Source organism: Amphiura filiformis, chromosome 3, assembly GCF_039555335.1.
Source record: "Amphiura filiformis chromosome 3, Afil_fr2py, whole genome shotgun sequence".
NCBI lineage: Eukaryota > Metazoa > Echinodermata > Ophiuroidea > Amphilepidida > Amphiuridae > Amphiura > Amphiura filiformis.
This window is the reverse complement of record NC_092630.1, coordinates 17,005,569-17,022,070: the sequence shown is the minus strand read 5'-3', so window position 1 is coordinate 17,022,070 and position 16,502 is coordinate 17,005,569. Positions and strand designations below refer to the sequence as shown.

General features: G+C 37.6%; 1 protein-coding gene across 1 annotated transcript; it reads left to right on the top strand.

Moving 5' to 3' along the window:
* The first annotated feature begins 2,045 nt into the window (after positions 1-2,045).
* LOC140148130 (mitochondrial inner membrane protease subunit 2-like) lies at positions 2,046-13,884 on the top strand. Its single transcript, XM_072169987.1, has 6 exons — positions 2,046-2,164; positions 7,261-7,446; positions 7,937-8,040; positions 9,151-9,216; positions 9,718-9,820; positions 12,178-13,884. The coding sequence occupies exons 2-6, from the start codon at positions 7,321-7,323 to the stop codon at positions 12,346-12,348; spliced, it is 570 nt and encodes a 189-aa protein (XP_072026088.1). The 5' UTR covers positions 2,046-2,164; positions 7,261-7,320; the 3' UTR covers positions 12,349-13,884.
* Positions 13,885-16,502: the final 2,618 nt, after the last annotated feature.

The following is a 16,502-nucleotide window of genomic DNA, read 5'->3' as shown; positions in this document are numbered from 1 at the left end:
TGATCTTGCAGGCCACTCGAAAGCATGACCCATCCAACCACTCTGTTTGCAATCCGTGGTCAGAGTGAAAAACTGGTACTTTTCTGGGCATATCTTCAAAATTTTATTTATTTTATTTATTTATTACACTTTATCACTGGCACAGAATTACAAAAAATATATAATATTGCACATAAGTTACATCAAAAATTACACAATATAATGAAAGGAACATTTGTTTTAAAAAGTCTAGTGAATGGCTGGAGCGAACAGGTGCCAGGCACCTCTAAGACCGCCCCACCAAAACCAAAAAAGAAGGGAAGGGAAAAATAAACAAAACAAAAGTTGCAAGCCGATTGAAATAATTGTTTTGGTTTGTTAAAGCTAACGATTGAAGGTTTCTTTACATACCAAAATATATTTGATCAACTTTTCAGATATAGGAGAAAAATAGGACACAATGAGGGTTCTCTTTTTTGGGGGGACACCCTGTATCACCCAAAGACCCCATTTTTTCAATCATCCAGAGGCCAAAAATCTTCCCCTTTTGCACATGCCAAATTTTGGGGAACCCAATTCACAAACCCAATATGGTCTTGATATATAATGATGTGAGCATTTCATACTGTTTTATAAGCCTTTTGAGAGGGTAAAATTTGGGTAAAAACAAGGAGCCAACTGAACAATTTTTGGCAATTCAAAAAGGTGGGAAGCAATTGGGAGTTTTTTGATTCCGACTGGGTGCTGCCACTGCCAGTAGACTTTTGCATTCAACTAAGGGGCTGTGCAATAATTATTTGTCCCCCCCCCCCCCATGGGAGGGGCGGCAAGCAATCTCTGGCAGGGTAAAAGGGGCCAAGCAATTGTTGGCAGTCAAAGGGGGGGGGGGGGGAAGATTTTTGGCAGGTACTTAAAAGAGGGGAACATATTCCCCCAGTAGCGTAGCCAGCGGTGGGGTGGCACAGATGGGCCAGAGTGCCCCTGACAAAAAATGAAAAGCTGGGGGGGGCACTTCAATATGAAATGGATATAGGTGTAAGGCTGGTAATTTTGCAGTAAGGGGCATTCGGTGAGAGCAAAATGTAAAAAATATGGGGTCATGGGGGAGAGCATGATTTTTGGCATTCAGTGAGACTGAGAGCAAAATGTAAAAAATATGGGGTCACTGGTGGGGGGCATGACTTTCTTTTTTTATGGAACCTTTGGGTGAGAGCTGAAACAGGGCCACAGAAACCTCAAACTTCGAATTTCTAGTTCTAAATGGCTTCAAATTTCCTTGTTTTTCAAAATAAGTAATAAATGAAAGTTGCTGTTCATGAAAAGTTAGGGTCTTAGGGTGACAGATGAAATGAAAAAATAGGGGGTCTTCAGGGTGACAGAACATGTGTTCATAAAAAAAATGGGGTCTTTGGGTGACAGCGACGCTGAAAAAAAGGGGGTCTTAACCAGTAGCGTAGATTTCTTTTTGACATCCGGGGGATGGGGTTGAAAAAAATTCTTGAAGTAATGTGAATCAAGCACCTTTTTGCGACAGAGTAAGTTAAAGGTACAACTGTGCGTGAAAAAATTTGCCATATTGAAGTTAAATTGATGAAATGTTGTGTACTGAAAAGTGGAATAAATTTGTGTGCAGCGCTCAAAAATTTGCACTTTGGGGGCTAAAATGGCCAAATATGAGGTTAATTTGGTCAGAAACCCACATATAGGCATCAACATTGGAGGGGTGATTGTATGGATCATCCGCCCCAGCAAAATATTGGGGGGGGGGGATTTATCACCTCATCACCCCCGGGATCTATGGTCTTTAACAGCCCTACCCCGGGAGCCCTACATAACGCGTCACCTCCAAAGTGGGAGTGCCCCCCCCCTTCCGGATGAAATGAGAAAAGTGCCATTCTGAAAAAAAAAAAAAGAACAATAAAATCGGGAAGGTAATGGAAATGGAAAAGGGAAGCTAGGGACTCAGGAGCCTGCTATTTCATGGGCCAAAATAGTGTAAATTAAATTTACCATTTTAAAGGAATTCTTGTCCGGCTAGAGCTTTGCTTTTAGGGAGACGGACTGTGTTTACCCTCGAAAACCGAACAAAAAATTTTTTTTTGCGGATTTATATTTTGAGCTAAAATTACAGGTGTAGATTTATTGCTCAGTTTTTCACCAAAAGGAACAAATAGCTATTTGAATGGTGAGTCAAAAATTAATGCACTACAAGATTGCACACAACCATTTACCATTAGTTTAGCGGCGGATACATTGTGCTGTACGTGCACGTACTGCACGTAAGCTTATTAAATTAAAATATTTATTGTTTGTTTTTCATGTGAAGTCAGCAATTGAAGCTGATCACCCATACATTTTGTCTAGTAGTAGTAGTGGACATGTTGCTTTGTGATGTAGCTTAGTGTTTTAGCTAGAGTTGGGTGCATGTTGGTAGAGGATTTAAAAAAAAAGTGAACACATGTTGTGTTTACTTTTTTGTTGAACCTTTCCCATTTGGCTTTAATTTAACACAAACTTTTAGACTACCCTGTGATTCAGGGGTGCGCCTACTAATATAGGCAGGAGCTACGATCTACTACTACTGCCACTAATCATGCTAATCATGAGACAATGAACAACACCCAACTTACTCATACTCGAGAACTCTAGCTTTTGAATTTGTACACGATACATGTAGTTACGCATTAATAATACACAGATTTAGAGAGCTAGAGTGCTTTGCTATCGTTTTTAGGTCGGACACTCGGACAGCGGTGCATTTTTTTGCACCAGAGGTTGTAATTTGTATGAAAGCTATTTCAATTGGTCAACTGTAATTTGAGCAAGATTTGCCTATTTTGGACAGGCTGAAACTTTGCTGAAGTGTAATTTTAGCAACATTTTTGATTCAGTCGCCTGTTGTGATCGGCTGTGTTAGACTCGCTGAGGCTCATGGACGCCGTTCCTATGTCCATCAGCCTCGTATTTCCCATTTTGTGTGTAAATTTGATTTACACGCTTAAGACTTTGCGCCGCTTTTCCATTTTAACAAATTTCTTTGAAATTTGGACTATGCAAAACTGTTCTCATATTGAGAATCAAAAATTTGCGAGGATTCTTACCAACTTCTTGAAACGCAATATCATTTGGAATTTCGGCGAATAAAGATGATTTACGACGCCGTCTTTCTCACCATGGCCCACAAAATGATCACAAACTGAATGCAACAAATGCTATTAAGCATGCGCAAACATAAAATTTACCAGTCGCACTAATTGCTAAGCATTGAGGTTAGCGCCAAAAATGGTGAGATAAACTAGGAACACTTCATAATTCAGTGGGTGACATACGTGATGCGGGAAACAACAAGGAATATCCGGGTTGCCAAATGTAACAATAAATAAGCCCAAAATGCCAGCAATAAGTACGGATTTGAACGACTGGTAATTAGATTAACAACCAGGTCACGCGTGAAAATATAAACGCTAAAATTGATGGCCACCTAATTTTCACATATCGAAAACACACCAATATCATTATTTAATCAGTGTACCACCCAAAATATCAATAATATTATTATGATTAAATAAAATCTTTTATCAATACGGTAGGCCTACATGTACTATTTCTATATCTACTAGATTGCAAGTCACTTGGCTAATTCATGTAATTGTTGACATAGTTGTGTCACGAAAATAGCATATGCCAGCATCAACGATATCGTAACCATCATAGGGGAAAAATACAAAACAGATATAGACATTTCAGAGATATAAAGTGTTGTCAGCTTCCTTCAGGAATAATTTATACAGTTCTGTATTTCTTTATATATACATATATGCACATAGCACATTAAAAAATAAGCCATCTTTGCGAAACACAACAATATAAATCTGCCTCCCATACGCATAATAGAACATTCCCATCAATTAAGTACACCGGAAGTTCCTCTCATCTTACCGACGACTAAACAAATGAGACGAAGAACCGAACAACCATTTTTGTCCTGAAAAATGCTTCATCGTGACGATCAGAAACGCCAAAAATTTATTTTTTACTACGCTGGATATTGTGCTGGAATCAAAGTACATGTAAGGATCAAATTTGAAGGTAAATAGGCCAAATATTGCAAGAAAATCTACTCACTAGACTGCTAGGGACTACGCAGCGAGTACACGGCTATAGGGAAAACCAATAACAGTGACTAGGCTGTGTTTACTTCTGAGCTTCCATTGCTTTACACGGTGTCATGCTTCAGCGAATCCAACTAGATTTTGAATGCAATGGTCTCTAGCCTAGAATGTAAAGCTATCGGTGAGCAAATTCTTGGCTAGACTTCTCGAGCAACACCCAACTTGACCGAGAAATCTGTCTACTATGGGATCCACAAATTATACATAGTTGGTGTGGATCAGTACAGTACATGTAGACAGGGGCGGCGCCACAGGGGGGACAAGGGGGCAATTGCCCCCCCTATAATTTTCAAAAAAGAGGTAAACGAAAGGAAAAAGACTCGGAAAGAGAAGGAGAGAGAAAAGGGAGGGGAGAGAAAGAGAGGAGGGAGAAGAAGAAAAGGAGAAATTCCCCTCCCTGGCCATGGTTAAAAGGAGGAAACTCCCCCCTTCGGATCTTGCCCCTTGTGGAATGCTGACCCACGCGGTTTTCAAGTTGTTGATTTTATATTTTGGACCCATTTTCGCAAATTTTCCCCATAAAAGTCGCATGGCCTCTCTCTTGCCTTTTCTCCCCACAACTTTGGAAAAATCCTGGCTACGTCATTTTCCTGGCGCGGCAATACATGCAAGTCTGTGTCATGCAGCAATTAATCATTTTAAATAAGTTTACTTTCAGTCCGATATTACACAACTTTTACGGGGTTTCATCACATTGTATCAGAAATAGTGTAAACATTATGCACCAATATACGAGCGTAAATAAGCAATTGGCTTCATACGGACGGCCAGGGCGTAGCCAGGATTTATTGGGGCTGATTTTGAAATGATGGCCCTGTTTTGGACCTTTTCCTAAAATTTTGACCAAGAAAGCATAAAGAACCTAATTTTTAAGCCGCTACACTCGCGAATGGGCAATTTTGTCCTTTTCTGACTGAAAAAGCATTTTTTTTCTCGCCACGCCGCAAAGTGGACCTTTTCGCTTTTAGTGATCATAGGGGCACCTTCCAACGCTCCTGGTTTCTGACTAAAGTACCCTCATATTTGGCCATTTTAGACCAAAAAGTGCCAATTTTTTCACGCTTACGACTTTTATTTTACATTTCCACCATATTTCACTTCTCGCACATTTGTACCATGAACTTATTCTGTTGCCAAAAGGTGCTGGATTTGCCTAAAACCAGCGGGCTGAAAGTCGGGCCCGTGAATGAAATCCATAAAAATATGCGGTTAGAAAATAAATAAATAACCCTAAAAGGGGGTGAAAATGGTGCATCAAATGGCTTCATTTGTGCTTTCATTTTGAAAATTTTTCCAATTCTGAGGGGGGCACATCCCCCCTCAGACAAGCGCGACGGGCAGCGCTGTCGCGCTGCATAACAAATTTCCAAAATTGTTTTGCCCCCCTATCAAAATACCCTGGCGCCGCCCCTGCATGTAGATAGAGTGTGGAACGATAAATTCAGTCACTTAATTGTCTCCAATTTTCAAACGCATTAAAACAATTGTGTGTAAGTTTAATGTTACTGAAATTTATTTTGATGACTTATCTGCATCGTCAAGTTCAGAGCAAAGTTTGCTCATTTTGATTTTTTAAGAGATTAGCCATGCTAACAATTTGCTGACGTGTCATTTGAGCAACCTTTTCGGTCGCTATACCCATCGTGATTGGCGTTGTTTACTTCCGAATTTCCATTGCTTTACATGGTGATATGCTTTGCTGATTCTGATGCGATTTGAGGTAGCTCCAACTTCAAGCTCTATCCATCGTCTTTTGTCAGTGGCCTGGATTGAGTATAGATTTCTTGATCAACACCCAACAAACATACAAAACAATGAAATTAAAAAAAGTTTGCTATATGATTGTGTTGGCATTACTTGTTTGTAAGAACTTTTATTGTTCATGGTACGTGTGATCTTAAAATGCTAAGCATGAGCCATCATAATAAACCATGAGCATTGAGCATTGGTTTTTGCTTGAGAAGTCTAGCTTCAAATTTGCTCACCGTTAGAATTCAAGGGCATCTAAACTAAAGTACCGAGCTATTAAAATAGAGTAGAAATTGATGAAGGATGACACTGTAACTTAGCAACAGAAGTTCAGTAAGCACTGTTCAAAATTTGCTCTAATCTAAGATATGGAATCCTAGAAATGATGTCTTGTATTATAATCTATATAATAATACGCATCGTCTGTGTGTCTGTCTGTGTGTGTGTGTGTCTGTCTGTCCGCCTATTTTCTCGGCGACTGGGGGTCGCACGTTCCTCAAACTTGGTGGGTGGGTGCAGCTTGACCCCTTACAGAACAAGTTTGTATTGGTTAGTGGGTCAAGGTCACCCGAGGTCATCCAGGGGTCAAATTAGTAAAAACTGTTTTTCTCAGAGACGGGGGGTCGCACGTTCCTCAAACTTGACGGGTGGGTGCGTCTTGACTCTTGACCCGGGACAGAAGAAGTTTGTATTGGTTAGTGGGTTGAGGTCACCAGAGGTCATCTAGGGGTCAAATTAGTAAAAACTGTCATATGGGCATGCAACTTGGTGGGTACAATGTAGGTGCATCTTGACCTAAGACGGAACAAGTTTGTATTGGTTAGTGGGTCAAGGTCACCCAGGGGTCATCTGAGGTCAAATTAGTACAAACTGTTTTCCGCCTATTTTCTCGGAGACTAGGGGTCGCACGTTCCTCAAACTTGATGGGTGGGTGCATCTGGACCTCAGACAGAACAAGTTTGTTTCAGTAAGTGGGCCAAGATCACCCGAGGTCATTCAGGGGTCTGCTGAGGTCAAAATAGTAAAACTGTCGTATGGGCATGAAACTTGGTGGGTACAGTCAACTTTTAGAGTCAAATTTTTGACGGGTCATTTTGGGGTCATCCAAGGTCAAATTACTAAAAACTGTCGTATGGGCATGAAACGTGGTGGGTACAGTCAACATTGCCAAATTTTGGAAGGTCATTTTGAGGTCACAAGGGGTCATCTGAGGTCAAATTAGTAAAAACTGTCCTATGGGCATAAAACTTGGTGGGTACAGTCACCATCAGCCAGGTAATCGCGACAGCTGAGAACCGCCAAATACGGGTACGGTAACCGCCTAGTATATAATATTATTACTATTTTTGTCATTTGGTAGTGTGTAAGCTGTAGACACCAAACTGACAGACGTATGTGTTGGCTGACTTAGATTTAAGCAATGGCGGCAACAGGGAGCAAAGTGGTCAAGATATTTGCTGGAGGATTTGCAGTTGGTGCAGTAGCTTCATTGACTTTGTTTGATAATGTGGGATACCTTGCAACAGTTGATGGAAAATCAATGCAGGTAATTTAAATTACTCCCGATTCCAGAAAAATACAGCACAAATTGTATAGAATTATAATTAAAAATTAATTATCCTGTTTTGCCAAATGAAACATAGCTTGTGAGTCGCAATCCTTTACATTGTAGTACTAACTGGCAATAAAAGTCAAATTTGATTATAAAATTTGCCATATGAGGGAAAGTGGACCAAAAACATCAGTTGGGTCATATAAAAAATACCCTCAAAATGTAGTGGTAAATGTAAATAGAAAGCAAAATTATACTTCCACGCTATGGTACTCAAATTTGGTACACTCACCGGAGTGCTTTCAGCTAAGATACATTTCCTGTGTTAAATTTGATATGACATTTAGAAAATAAAGAAACTTAGAATAAAGAACAATTCAACTCAACAATGGACATGCCAGGGTATGCCACCCATTTGCTATGGCCCTCCTGAATAAGAATTTTCAAAATAAAATAAGACTCAATTATCTTTCTTTCTTTGCAGCCTGTTTTCAACCCCAGCTCATCACCAAGTCGAGATGTGGTATTTCTTAGTCGAATGGGAGTACGAGATGGGAACATTAAGAGAGGTGATATTGTGTCTTTAGCGTAAGTAAAAAAATTTAAGCAACAAATCAGGGCTTTAATTCTAAGGCACTTGGTCCGTTTGTAAAATGTGCTGATTCCAGTTGAATCTATACATCCCCTATGGAAGACATGATTTTAACCTCCCACATATGTGGTGTATATTTCAAATGGAGTCGTCCATTCAGGTAACCCCATTTGGAATTCACACTCCCTGTGTGGGAGATTAGGGTACGTTTTCCATAGAAGATAAGAATGCACCAATGTGGTGAATTTAAAAACAGGCAAAGTCATTCCAAATCAGCACTCAGCAGAGCACAAAATATTACACATGTATACAAAAATTACCACTTTTACAACTACATGTATGTGACCCACTCTGATAAAACCAGGAACAAGCCTCATTTTTGACATTTCATGATTTGAATAAAAATATAAGCACTAAACAATAAGCTTTAAAATGATACCAAAATTATATAAATAGCATCAATACCTGATATGGATATAGATATGGATAAATTTGTAAATGATGCCTTGATATTTTTTCCAAATAGCTATTCTGGGTAATGGGCCAATTAGTTTCCTGCCTTACACAGGATTGAATAGGGATTATCATAGTTCAACTGTTATTTATTGACTTGAAAGTCCACTTACTCCCACAGTTAAAACCATGAAATTAAGAATTCCAATTTTTTTTTTTTTTTTATGGGAATGTCATCTTTAAGGTCAGTAAGGTGGTACTATTACATGTATATACCAACCTGATAAATTTTGTGATCAATTTTGCATTTTTGTCAAAAAAATAACTACACACTGGTAACAAAAGTTATGTATATTATAGGGGCAAGGAATCAATTACTTCACTGAAATTTCAGTGATTCAAGACAAGTGGTTCATTATATACAGTATGTCAAGAAATGAGGTACATTCTAGCTGTACCTCTTTTTTTATCATAAATAATGCACCGATTGTCTTGTATGAGTCACTGAAATTCCAGTGATGTAGTACCACACCACCTTAAAGGCCTGTAACTCAAACAATATCTGGCGACTTGTTTGGGGTTTTGTTGGAGTTGGTGTAGAAATTATTCTTGGAAGCAGTCACCACTGAATTTGTTATAATTCTTATTCTTAGGTCTCCACGGCAAGCCAATGAGACTCTGATCAAGCGTGTTATTGCTTTGGAAGGCGACAGGATTAAGTAAGTTGGAAGTCCAAGGGAATACATGTACTTTTTATTTTACCAATATTAAAGAGTGGAAATGGGCTATTCCTGTTGAAATCCCATACACCCCCTGCAGAAGACATGACCTTAATCTTTCACACAGGGGGTAAAGATTTCAAATGGAGTCACCCATTCAGGTAACCTACTCAATCAATCAATATTCTAAGTATAATGAAATATAAAAGGACATACAACATATTCAGCATAAAGGGTAATATATTTTGTAACTTTTCAAGGGGTGTGACCCAATCGATAGCCTCATCCCCCATTTTTCTTCATCAAAACTGAGGTTTTAATTGGTATCAGAAGAAAGCTCATATTTTTCTCACTACCTGACTAAAATAGATATGTTTCATTTTAGATGGTGTTAACAAAAATGTGGTATGGGTTAGAGTGGGATTACACGATAGAAAAAATAAATAACTCTTCCCTAATTTAACAGAACTGATTCTATGATGATATCGAATTCTCTTTTAGGACATTGACTTATAAGAACCGCTATCTTGTTGTTCCTGAAGGCCACTGCTGGATTGAAGGTGATCATAATAGTGTTAGTCTGGACAGCAATGTGTTTGGTCCTGTAAGTATCTTATTTGAGCTATTCCAATTGAAATCCATACACCCCCTATGGAAGACATGACCTTAATCTCCCACACAGGGAGTGAGAAATTCAAATGGGGATATGTGAATGGTTGACTCCTTTGAAATCTACACCCCTGTGTGGGAGATTATGGTCATGTCTTTTATAGGGGGTGTATGGAATTCAACCGGAATATCCCATTTTACCTTGTCTTAGATCTAGATAATAATGGGCTAACCCAAATTCAATCGTTTAAATAATTCCACATTCAAACCTTTTTTATCGATATAACGTGGAAAAGGTTTGGAATACACTGGAATTCAAAACAATTTTAAAGCCATTTTTTTGTGTAAAGTTCAACTGGATTTTAATATATTATTTTCAGCTGGAATTAAACATAGAACTGGCAAGAATGTCCATCTGTATTGTACAAAATAAATGGTGTATGTATTTTACAGGGTGTACCCCCATACATATATGAACTTCTTGACTTTTACAACCCTTCTCGCCCCGGTCTCCGTTCCGCAAATAAAACCCTCCTTGTTCAACCTAAATCATCTCGGTCATGGGGTGATCGCGCCTTCTCTGTGGCAGCCCCTCGCATATGGAACAGTCTTCCCAATTTTATTCGCAGTTGCTCGTCAATCGAGTCATTCAAATCCTCACTCAAGAAACATTTTTTCTAACTTGCTTATGAGCTGGATTAATTTGTAGTTTACTATGTTATTTTTTACTTCATGTATCTTGAAATGTACTATTGTTGATTGCATTTGTTCCTTGTTTCCATTTTTCCTGCTGGTATATTTTGTTTTGCTCTGTATGCGCCACGAGCGTTTATTGCGGATCTGCGCGCTTTACAAGTGTACATATTATTATTATTATTATTATTACCAATTAATGTAGCATTTTGAACATATATGTAATTTAAGTTTAATGTTAGCAAATATATAACTACCCTTTTCATGGCGTAATCTATGTACCTTCTACTACAGTGGAAATTTCAATTGAATGAACACAGCCTGCGCAATGTATGCCTGCATGTGCGACTGTGCGTGCATAGTGTTGAAGTGAATCCAACCATGCCAACGCTTTCGTGATTGGTTTTATTGTATCCATGGTTGTGTGTTCGCGTTGTTGTTTGAAATACACGATATACGGTTAGATCATGTACAGCTGTTGAAATTGAAATTCCTAGTTTCCTACTATAGTACCTCTGTGGATGTCAAGTTTATAAGTTGCGTACTTAGCCTGAGCAAGTTGTTTATGTGACATAATGTAACACTTTCCTTTATTTATTTATTTATTTATTTATTTATTTATTTATTCGTTATTTATTCAGGAAATTCCATCAATACAAATGTACTGGTCTCCCTGGAAGACCTGATTATAATTCTATATACAATACATGAACATGATAATAACAAGATAGAAATATATTATACAGAATGAAAGAACCAAACATGATACAAAACAAAAATGCAGCAATGTTGAGCTCAAATTATTATACAAAACTTACAGACCAATTGCATTTTTTAATTCACCCAAACTCATTGAATTAAAATTGATACGAAGATTGGGAGGAAGCTTGTTCCAAGCAACTGAAGATCTGTAAAGGAAAGTTTTCTTTCCAGAAGAGGTTTTCCATATTGGAACAACCAAGCTGTTTTGAGATTGACCCCTTGTACATTTAGAATGTGTAGAATGAGTGAAGGTAAAATTAGAAGAAAGATACTCAGGAGCAATTTGTGTGAGACATTTAAAAGTTAAAATAAGTAATTGATGCTCCCATCTACAGCTAAGTTTAACCCAGTCCAGGTCCCTCATCATATTGTCTACTGAAGTTCTGATGTCTCATGGAGAGCAAAACACGGGCTAGCCTATTATGCAAAATTTGGAGCTCATTTTTGTGACAGGCACTGAAATTGGACCAAACAGAACTGCAGTAGTCAAAATGAGGAAAGACAAGGGCTTGCAAAGCATTTTGACAGTTTTCAAAGGAAGGTATTGCTTTACTCTACGAATAACTCCTATACGCTTAACAAACACATGAATAGACCTGGCCTACTGTATTGTTTGAGAGTTGACTCCTATGGACTCAGGTGCAACTTTTAAAATGATCTTTTTACATAATGAATCATTGTGACCAAATGCAATGATGTATGTGTTACACTATAAATTGGTCCAGATGTGTAAAACAAATAGGCTACACATACCATTGTACATATACATTTTGTAAAATATTTTTCCATTCATTTCAAAAAGCATTAGGGGGAACTTGTGGATCCAATATAAAACTTGCATTTATCCCTTGAAATTTTGTGATCATGAGTCATGACACATTTCTTTCTTGTTTGAAGGTATCTCTTGGATTAGTACATGCCAAAGCTTCCCACATTGTGTGGCCACTTAGAAGAGTCCAACGTATCCAGACACAACTTCCGCCAGGTAGAGGACCTATAGGAGGAGAGGGGAAGGAAAGGGAGGAAGAGGAGGAGGAGGAGCAAATTACACTGCCAATGGCTGTATGACCTCTGTAATAGAAAGTATGGTGCAATCATGTTGAGTGTGTGTGATTTATGGAAATCTTGAAGTCATAAATGGGCTGTTCCAGTTAAAACTTATACACCGCTAAGACATGACCTTAATCTCACACTGTGCAGATTTAAAATGGATTAAGGTCATGTCTTTCAACTGGAATAGCCAAATATACCATGTTTACCTCAATCTGAGAACATATTTTAATTTAAGGCTATATTTTGTGCTTTGTATGCATTATAAAAGATTCCATATTACATCGGAGCATTGGGATAAATAGGGCATTGGACTTCGACCATTGTCCGAAATAGGTAACAGAATAAGTATTATTGATCTGTTCCTAACCTGTGTGGAGTTGGTGAATCCCTCAATTGATAATAACACCTGCACAAAAGTAACAATTACTCCAAATGAATTTGAAATGGACTATATAGACACAATCCTTTATCAACCAGCGCGCATATTTTTCACATAGCTTTCAAAATGTGCCACATTGGAAACATATTTGTGCACGACTTCAGCAGGGACGAAATTAAGTGGGAGACGGGAGCCGTTTGGCCCCCAGAAACTCTGAAATGGCCCCTGGTTCCATCTCAATTTTAGTTGACCAGGGGACACTTTTCTCACAAAACTGGTCCCTTGATAGTGAACCAAAAATATCAAATTACAAGCATATACATGTAGTGCTTATTTAACTCATCCAGCACATCTTTATTTTTATTGGCCCCTTGGTCATTGGAAATGGCCCCTGGTTCTTCCAAATCTTGGTGAACCATGGGCCACTTTTTTTTGCCAAAGTGGCCCCTGGTTCAAGCTCTCTTATTTTCACCCTTGGACTTCAGGTATTCAAATGATAAAATAAGTTTTCCAAATGCCAAAGTTGTGTCAATGTACTATTTCTCTATATGGTTGCATATCAAAGTTGACTATAGTCACAGTTGCGATTATTAATGGTATCTGTGACTTTTGTGACCTAGGGTGATCTAAATGTGCTCAACGTGCATGGATAAGAAAATTGTAGTTATCATATTTATAGTCACAACTGTATGAGTATTGTGGCAACTAGTCAACTACTAAAAAGCTTTTAAAAGCTGTGCAACGGTATTAATTGTTTGCAAACACTATAATAGTACGTTAATATGTCTTTTATATATGTACTAATCAAATATTAGTGAATTTTTAGGAAACTTTTAGATGACATTCATGATTATCATCAATTGTTTTCTCCCATCATAAGTGTGTACATGGAATATCATAAATATGCATATTATTGATATACCGTATTGTTTGTAATAAACGCTCCCCCTCTAATAAACGCCCCCCTCCAATTTTTCTGTGAAAAATTTACAAAAATGCGAACATTTCCATGACATATCGTGTAGGTAAGCTTAAAACTTGCATCAGTCATGTCGGTCACGATCGCTAAATTGAATGGACAAAACCTATTATGACTCAATTCCCATCCATTTCACTGCCTAATTATGGTAGAATTTCACTAATTCCATGCACTTACAGGTGTAATTTTGTTGTATTCCCACGAAAATATCATTTTCCGTGGCGCCACCATCATGTATAGTGTGAATCCCTCCTTTTAATAGGAGCACCATCGGGAAATTGAACATGATTTTTAAGCTTTTTCACTGACAATTCACTTCCAATAAACGCCCCCTTTTGGAAAAAATGCAACGCCCCCGGCGTTTATTACAAACAATACGGTAGTTGACTTCATAAGTTCCTTCTTTGATAATTCTATCTCTAATTAAAAGTAGAGAGGTGAATCTACTATGACAAATAGAATCCATATTAAATTCAATAGAATAGATTACCCATTAGTGAGCATGGTACAAAAGTGGATCAAATTTGCACGAAGAGTGCAAAAAATTTGCACTAAAATGGCCAAATATGAGGTTATTTTGGTCAGAAGTCTGGGGGATGATTGTATGGACCATCCCACTTATCACATTATTGGGGGATTTACCCCGATCTGCACCAGTGCCAAGCGCTGGTTGATTGCAGGTACCATGGTAGAAACGATGGTTTAACCATGTTCTGTTGTCCCTTCAAAGATCAACCACCGGTTGACTGCCAACGCCCTCACAGAACCGGTAATTATTGGGCCTGATTTAATAGAATATGGTCAACCACCAGTTCTTCCAGGCATCAGTGGTCGACTGGCGATTGAGTTTTGACACCATCCTTAAAAGTTTTTGTCATTTTGAAGAAATGAGAACTAGATAAAATCTCATGGTATAAAATTTTGCTAAATTTTGATGTTTCAAATGTCCATCAATCTTTTTATCAAAACTTATTCAACTCTAGTGTGATGCAGAATTCACTGCTTAATTGGGAGTATAGATGATCCAGATCCAGAAAACTTTTTTACAAGTAGGAAAAAAAGTTTAAGTGTGCAAGGGGAGAGGAAGGGAGGGATAATTAGGCACAAGGGGTAACATGGTTTCTGGATGCATCCATTTTACCCTTCTCTTGATGTGTGATGGCTTTTTCCAAATTATGCCAGAATATTATATGAGCAATTATGTCATTTTTGAAATTAATGCTGTCAAAATGGTCTTAGATGAAAGCCTACATTACCATAAAGTATTTTTGCTTGGATTTAAGTGTATTTTGTACTCAGTATATTTTGTGTGCCAAATTCATGCAAATTGTGTTGTGATCTGTTTGTGATAGACTGATAGTCAAATTATTAGGCCAAAAAAAATATTGTTGTGTTGCCCTCAACCATCCTACCCTAAATCCTGAAAAAATCAGGGTCGCAATTTTTTTTTTTTTTTTTTTTTTTGAATGATGATTTTTACAGATTTGTTCAAAAACTCAATGTTTTTCACTTAAAATTAATATTTTATTGTAAGACTAGTCTTTAATTGTTGTCTAACAGGTATCCAGAAGTCAAAATTGACAAATGTCCCCTAATTGAACAAGCATTATTTAATATTTGAGGGGATTTTTAAAAACTGAAAAAAAAATTTAAAAAATAAAACAATAATCCGACCGTCCTACCCAAATTTCCCATTTTTCCACTTGAGGGCAACACAACAATTTTTTGTTGGCTTTATTATTATTTTTTTAATGGTAAATGAATGTTATTACTGGTGAAATGAAATGTTTTTGTTTTGCTTATGATATGCATGTAAATGAATTAGGGTTTTGTCATCTGTATGTACTAACTTGATCACAACTATGTATATATATATGCAAGGTGCTTTCTATCGCGAATAAAATATTAGAAATAAACACATACTAAAATTATGACAATTTAAAATTTACCAGGTGATGAAATGTGTTTTTGCTTCTAAAATACAAACCGCTGCAGCAATTTAAACTCAAACATTGAAATAAGAAAATTTTGGTGATGGGCCTCAATGCGAGATAGAAAACATAATGTATTACAATCGGACCATGCACCTTTAGATTATTAAATTATGTCTTGAGATGTCTAAAGAATCTGATATATAAGGCCTGGTACTTCAAATCATGCAACTCAAACATTGGAATAGAAATGTTTGGATGATGGGCCTCAATGTGAGATTGAAAACATGTGTTACAAGTGGATCACACACATTTTAATGATTAAATTATGTCCCGAGATGTCTATAGAATCTGATATATAAGGCCTGGTACTTCAAATTATGCAACTCAAACATTGGAATAAAAATGTTTGGATGATGGGCTTCAAATGAGATAGAAAACATGTGTTACAAGTGGATCACACACATTTTTATGGTTAAATTATGTCCCGAGATGTCTATAGAATCTGATATAAGGCCTGGTACTTCAAATCATGCAACTCAAGCATTGGAATAAGAATGTTTGGGAAATGTGCCATAATGTGAGATAGAAGATACTATGTGTTACCATGCATTCGTACCATGCACCTTGTAATTGTTAAATTGTGTCTTGGAATGTCTATTCACTGACGTAGTGCACGTTAATATCCATTGATAATGGGACTTGTTCAAGCCTAGGCACATACACCCATTCCAAATTATGATGTGCTATAGGATTTGTGTTGTGATCATTTCGATCAGTGGTTCGTATAAACAAAGAAAGCGTGAGCAAGTTGACCTAGCAACAGCCATATTCTAACATACACTATGCCAGCAAATAGAGAATGTCTAAAGGTCTGGTA

Coding starts and splice junctions, on each gene's coding strand:
- LOC140148130 (XM_072169987.1), top strand. CDS start 7,321: ATGGCGGCAACAGGGAGCAAAGTGGTCAAGATATTTGCTGGAGGATTT. Junction 7,447..7,936: donor TTGATGGAAAATCAATGCAG/GTAATTTAAATT, acceptor CTTTCTTTGCAG/CCTGTTTTCAACCCCAGCTC. Junction 9,217..9,717: donor TTGGAAGGCGACAGGATTAA/GTAAGTTGGAAG, acceptor ATTCTCTTTTAG/GACATTGACTTATAAGAACC.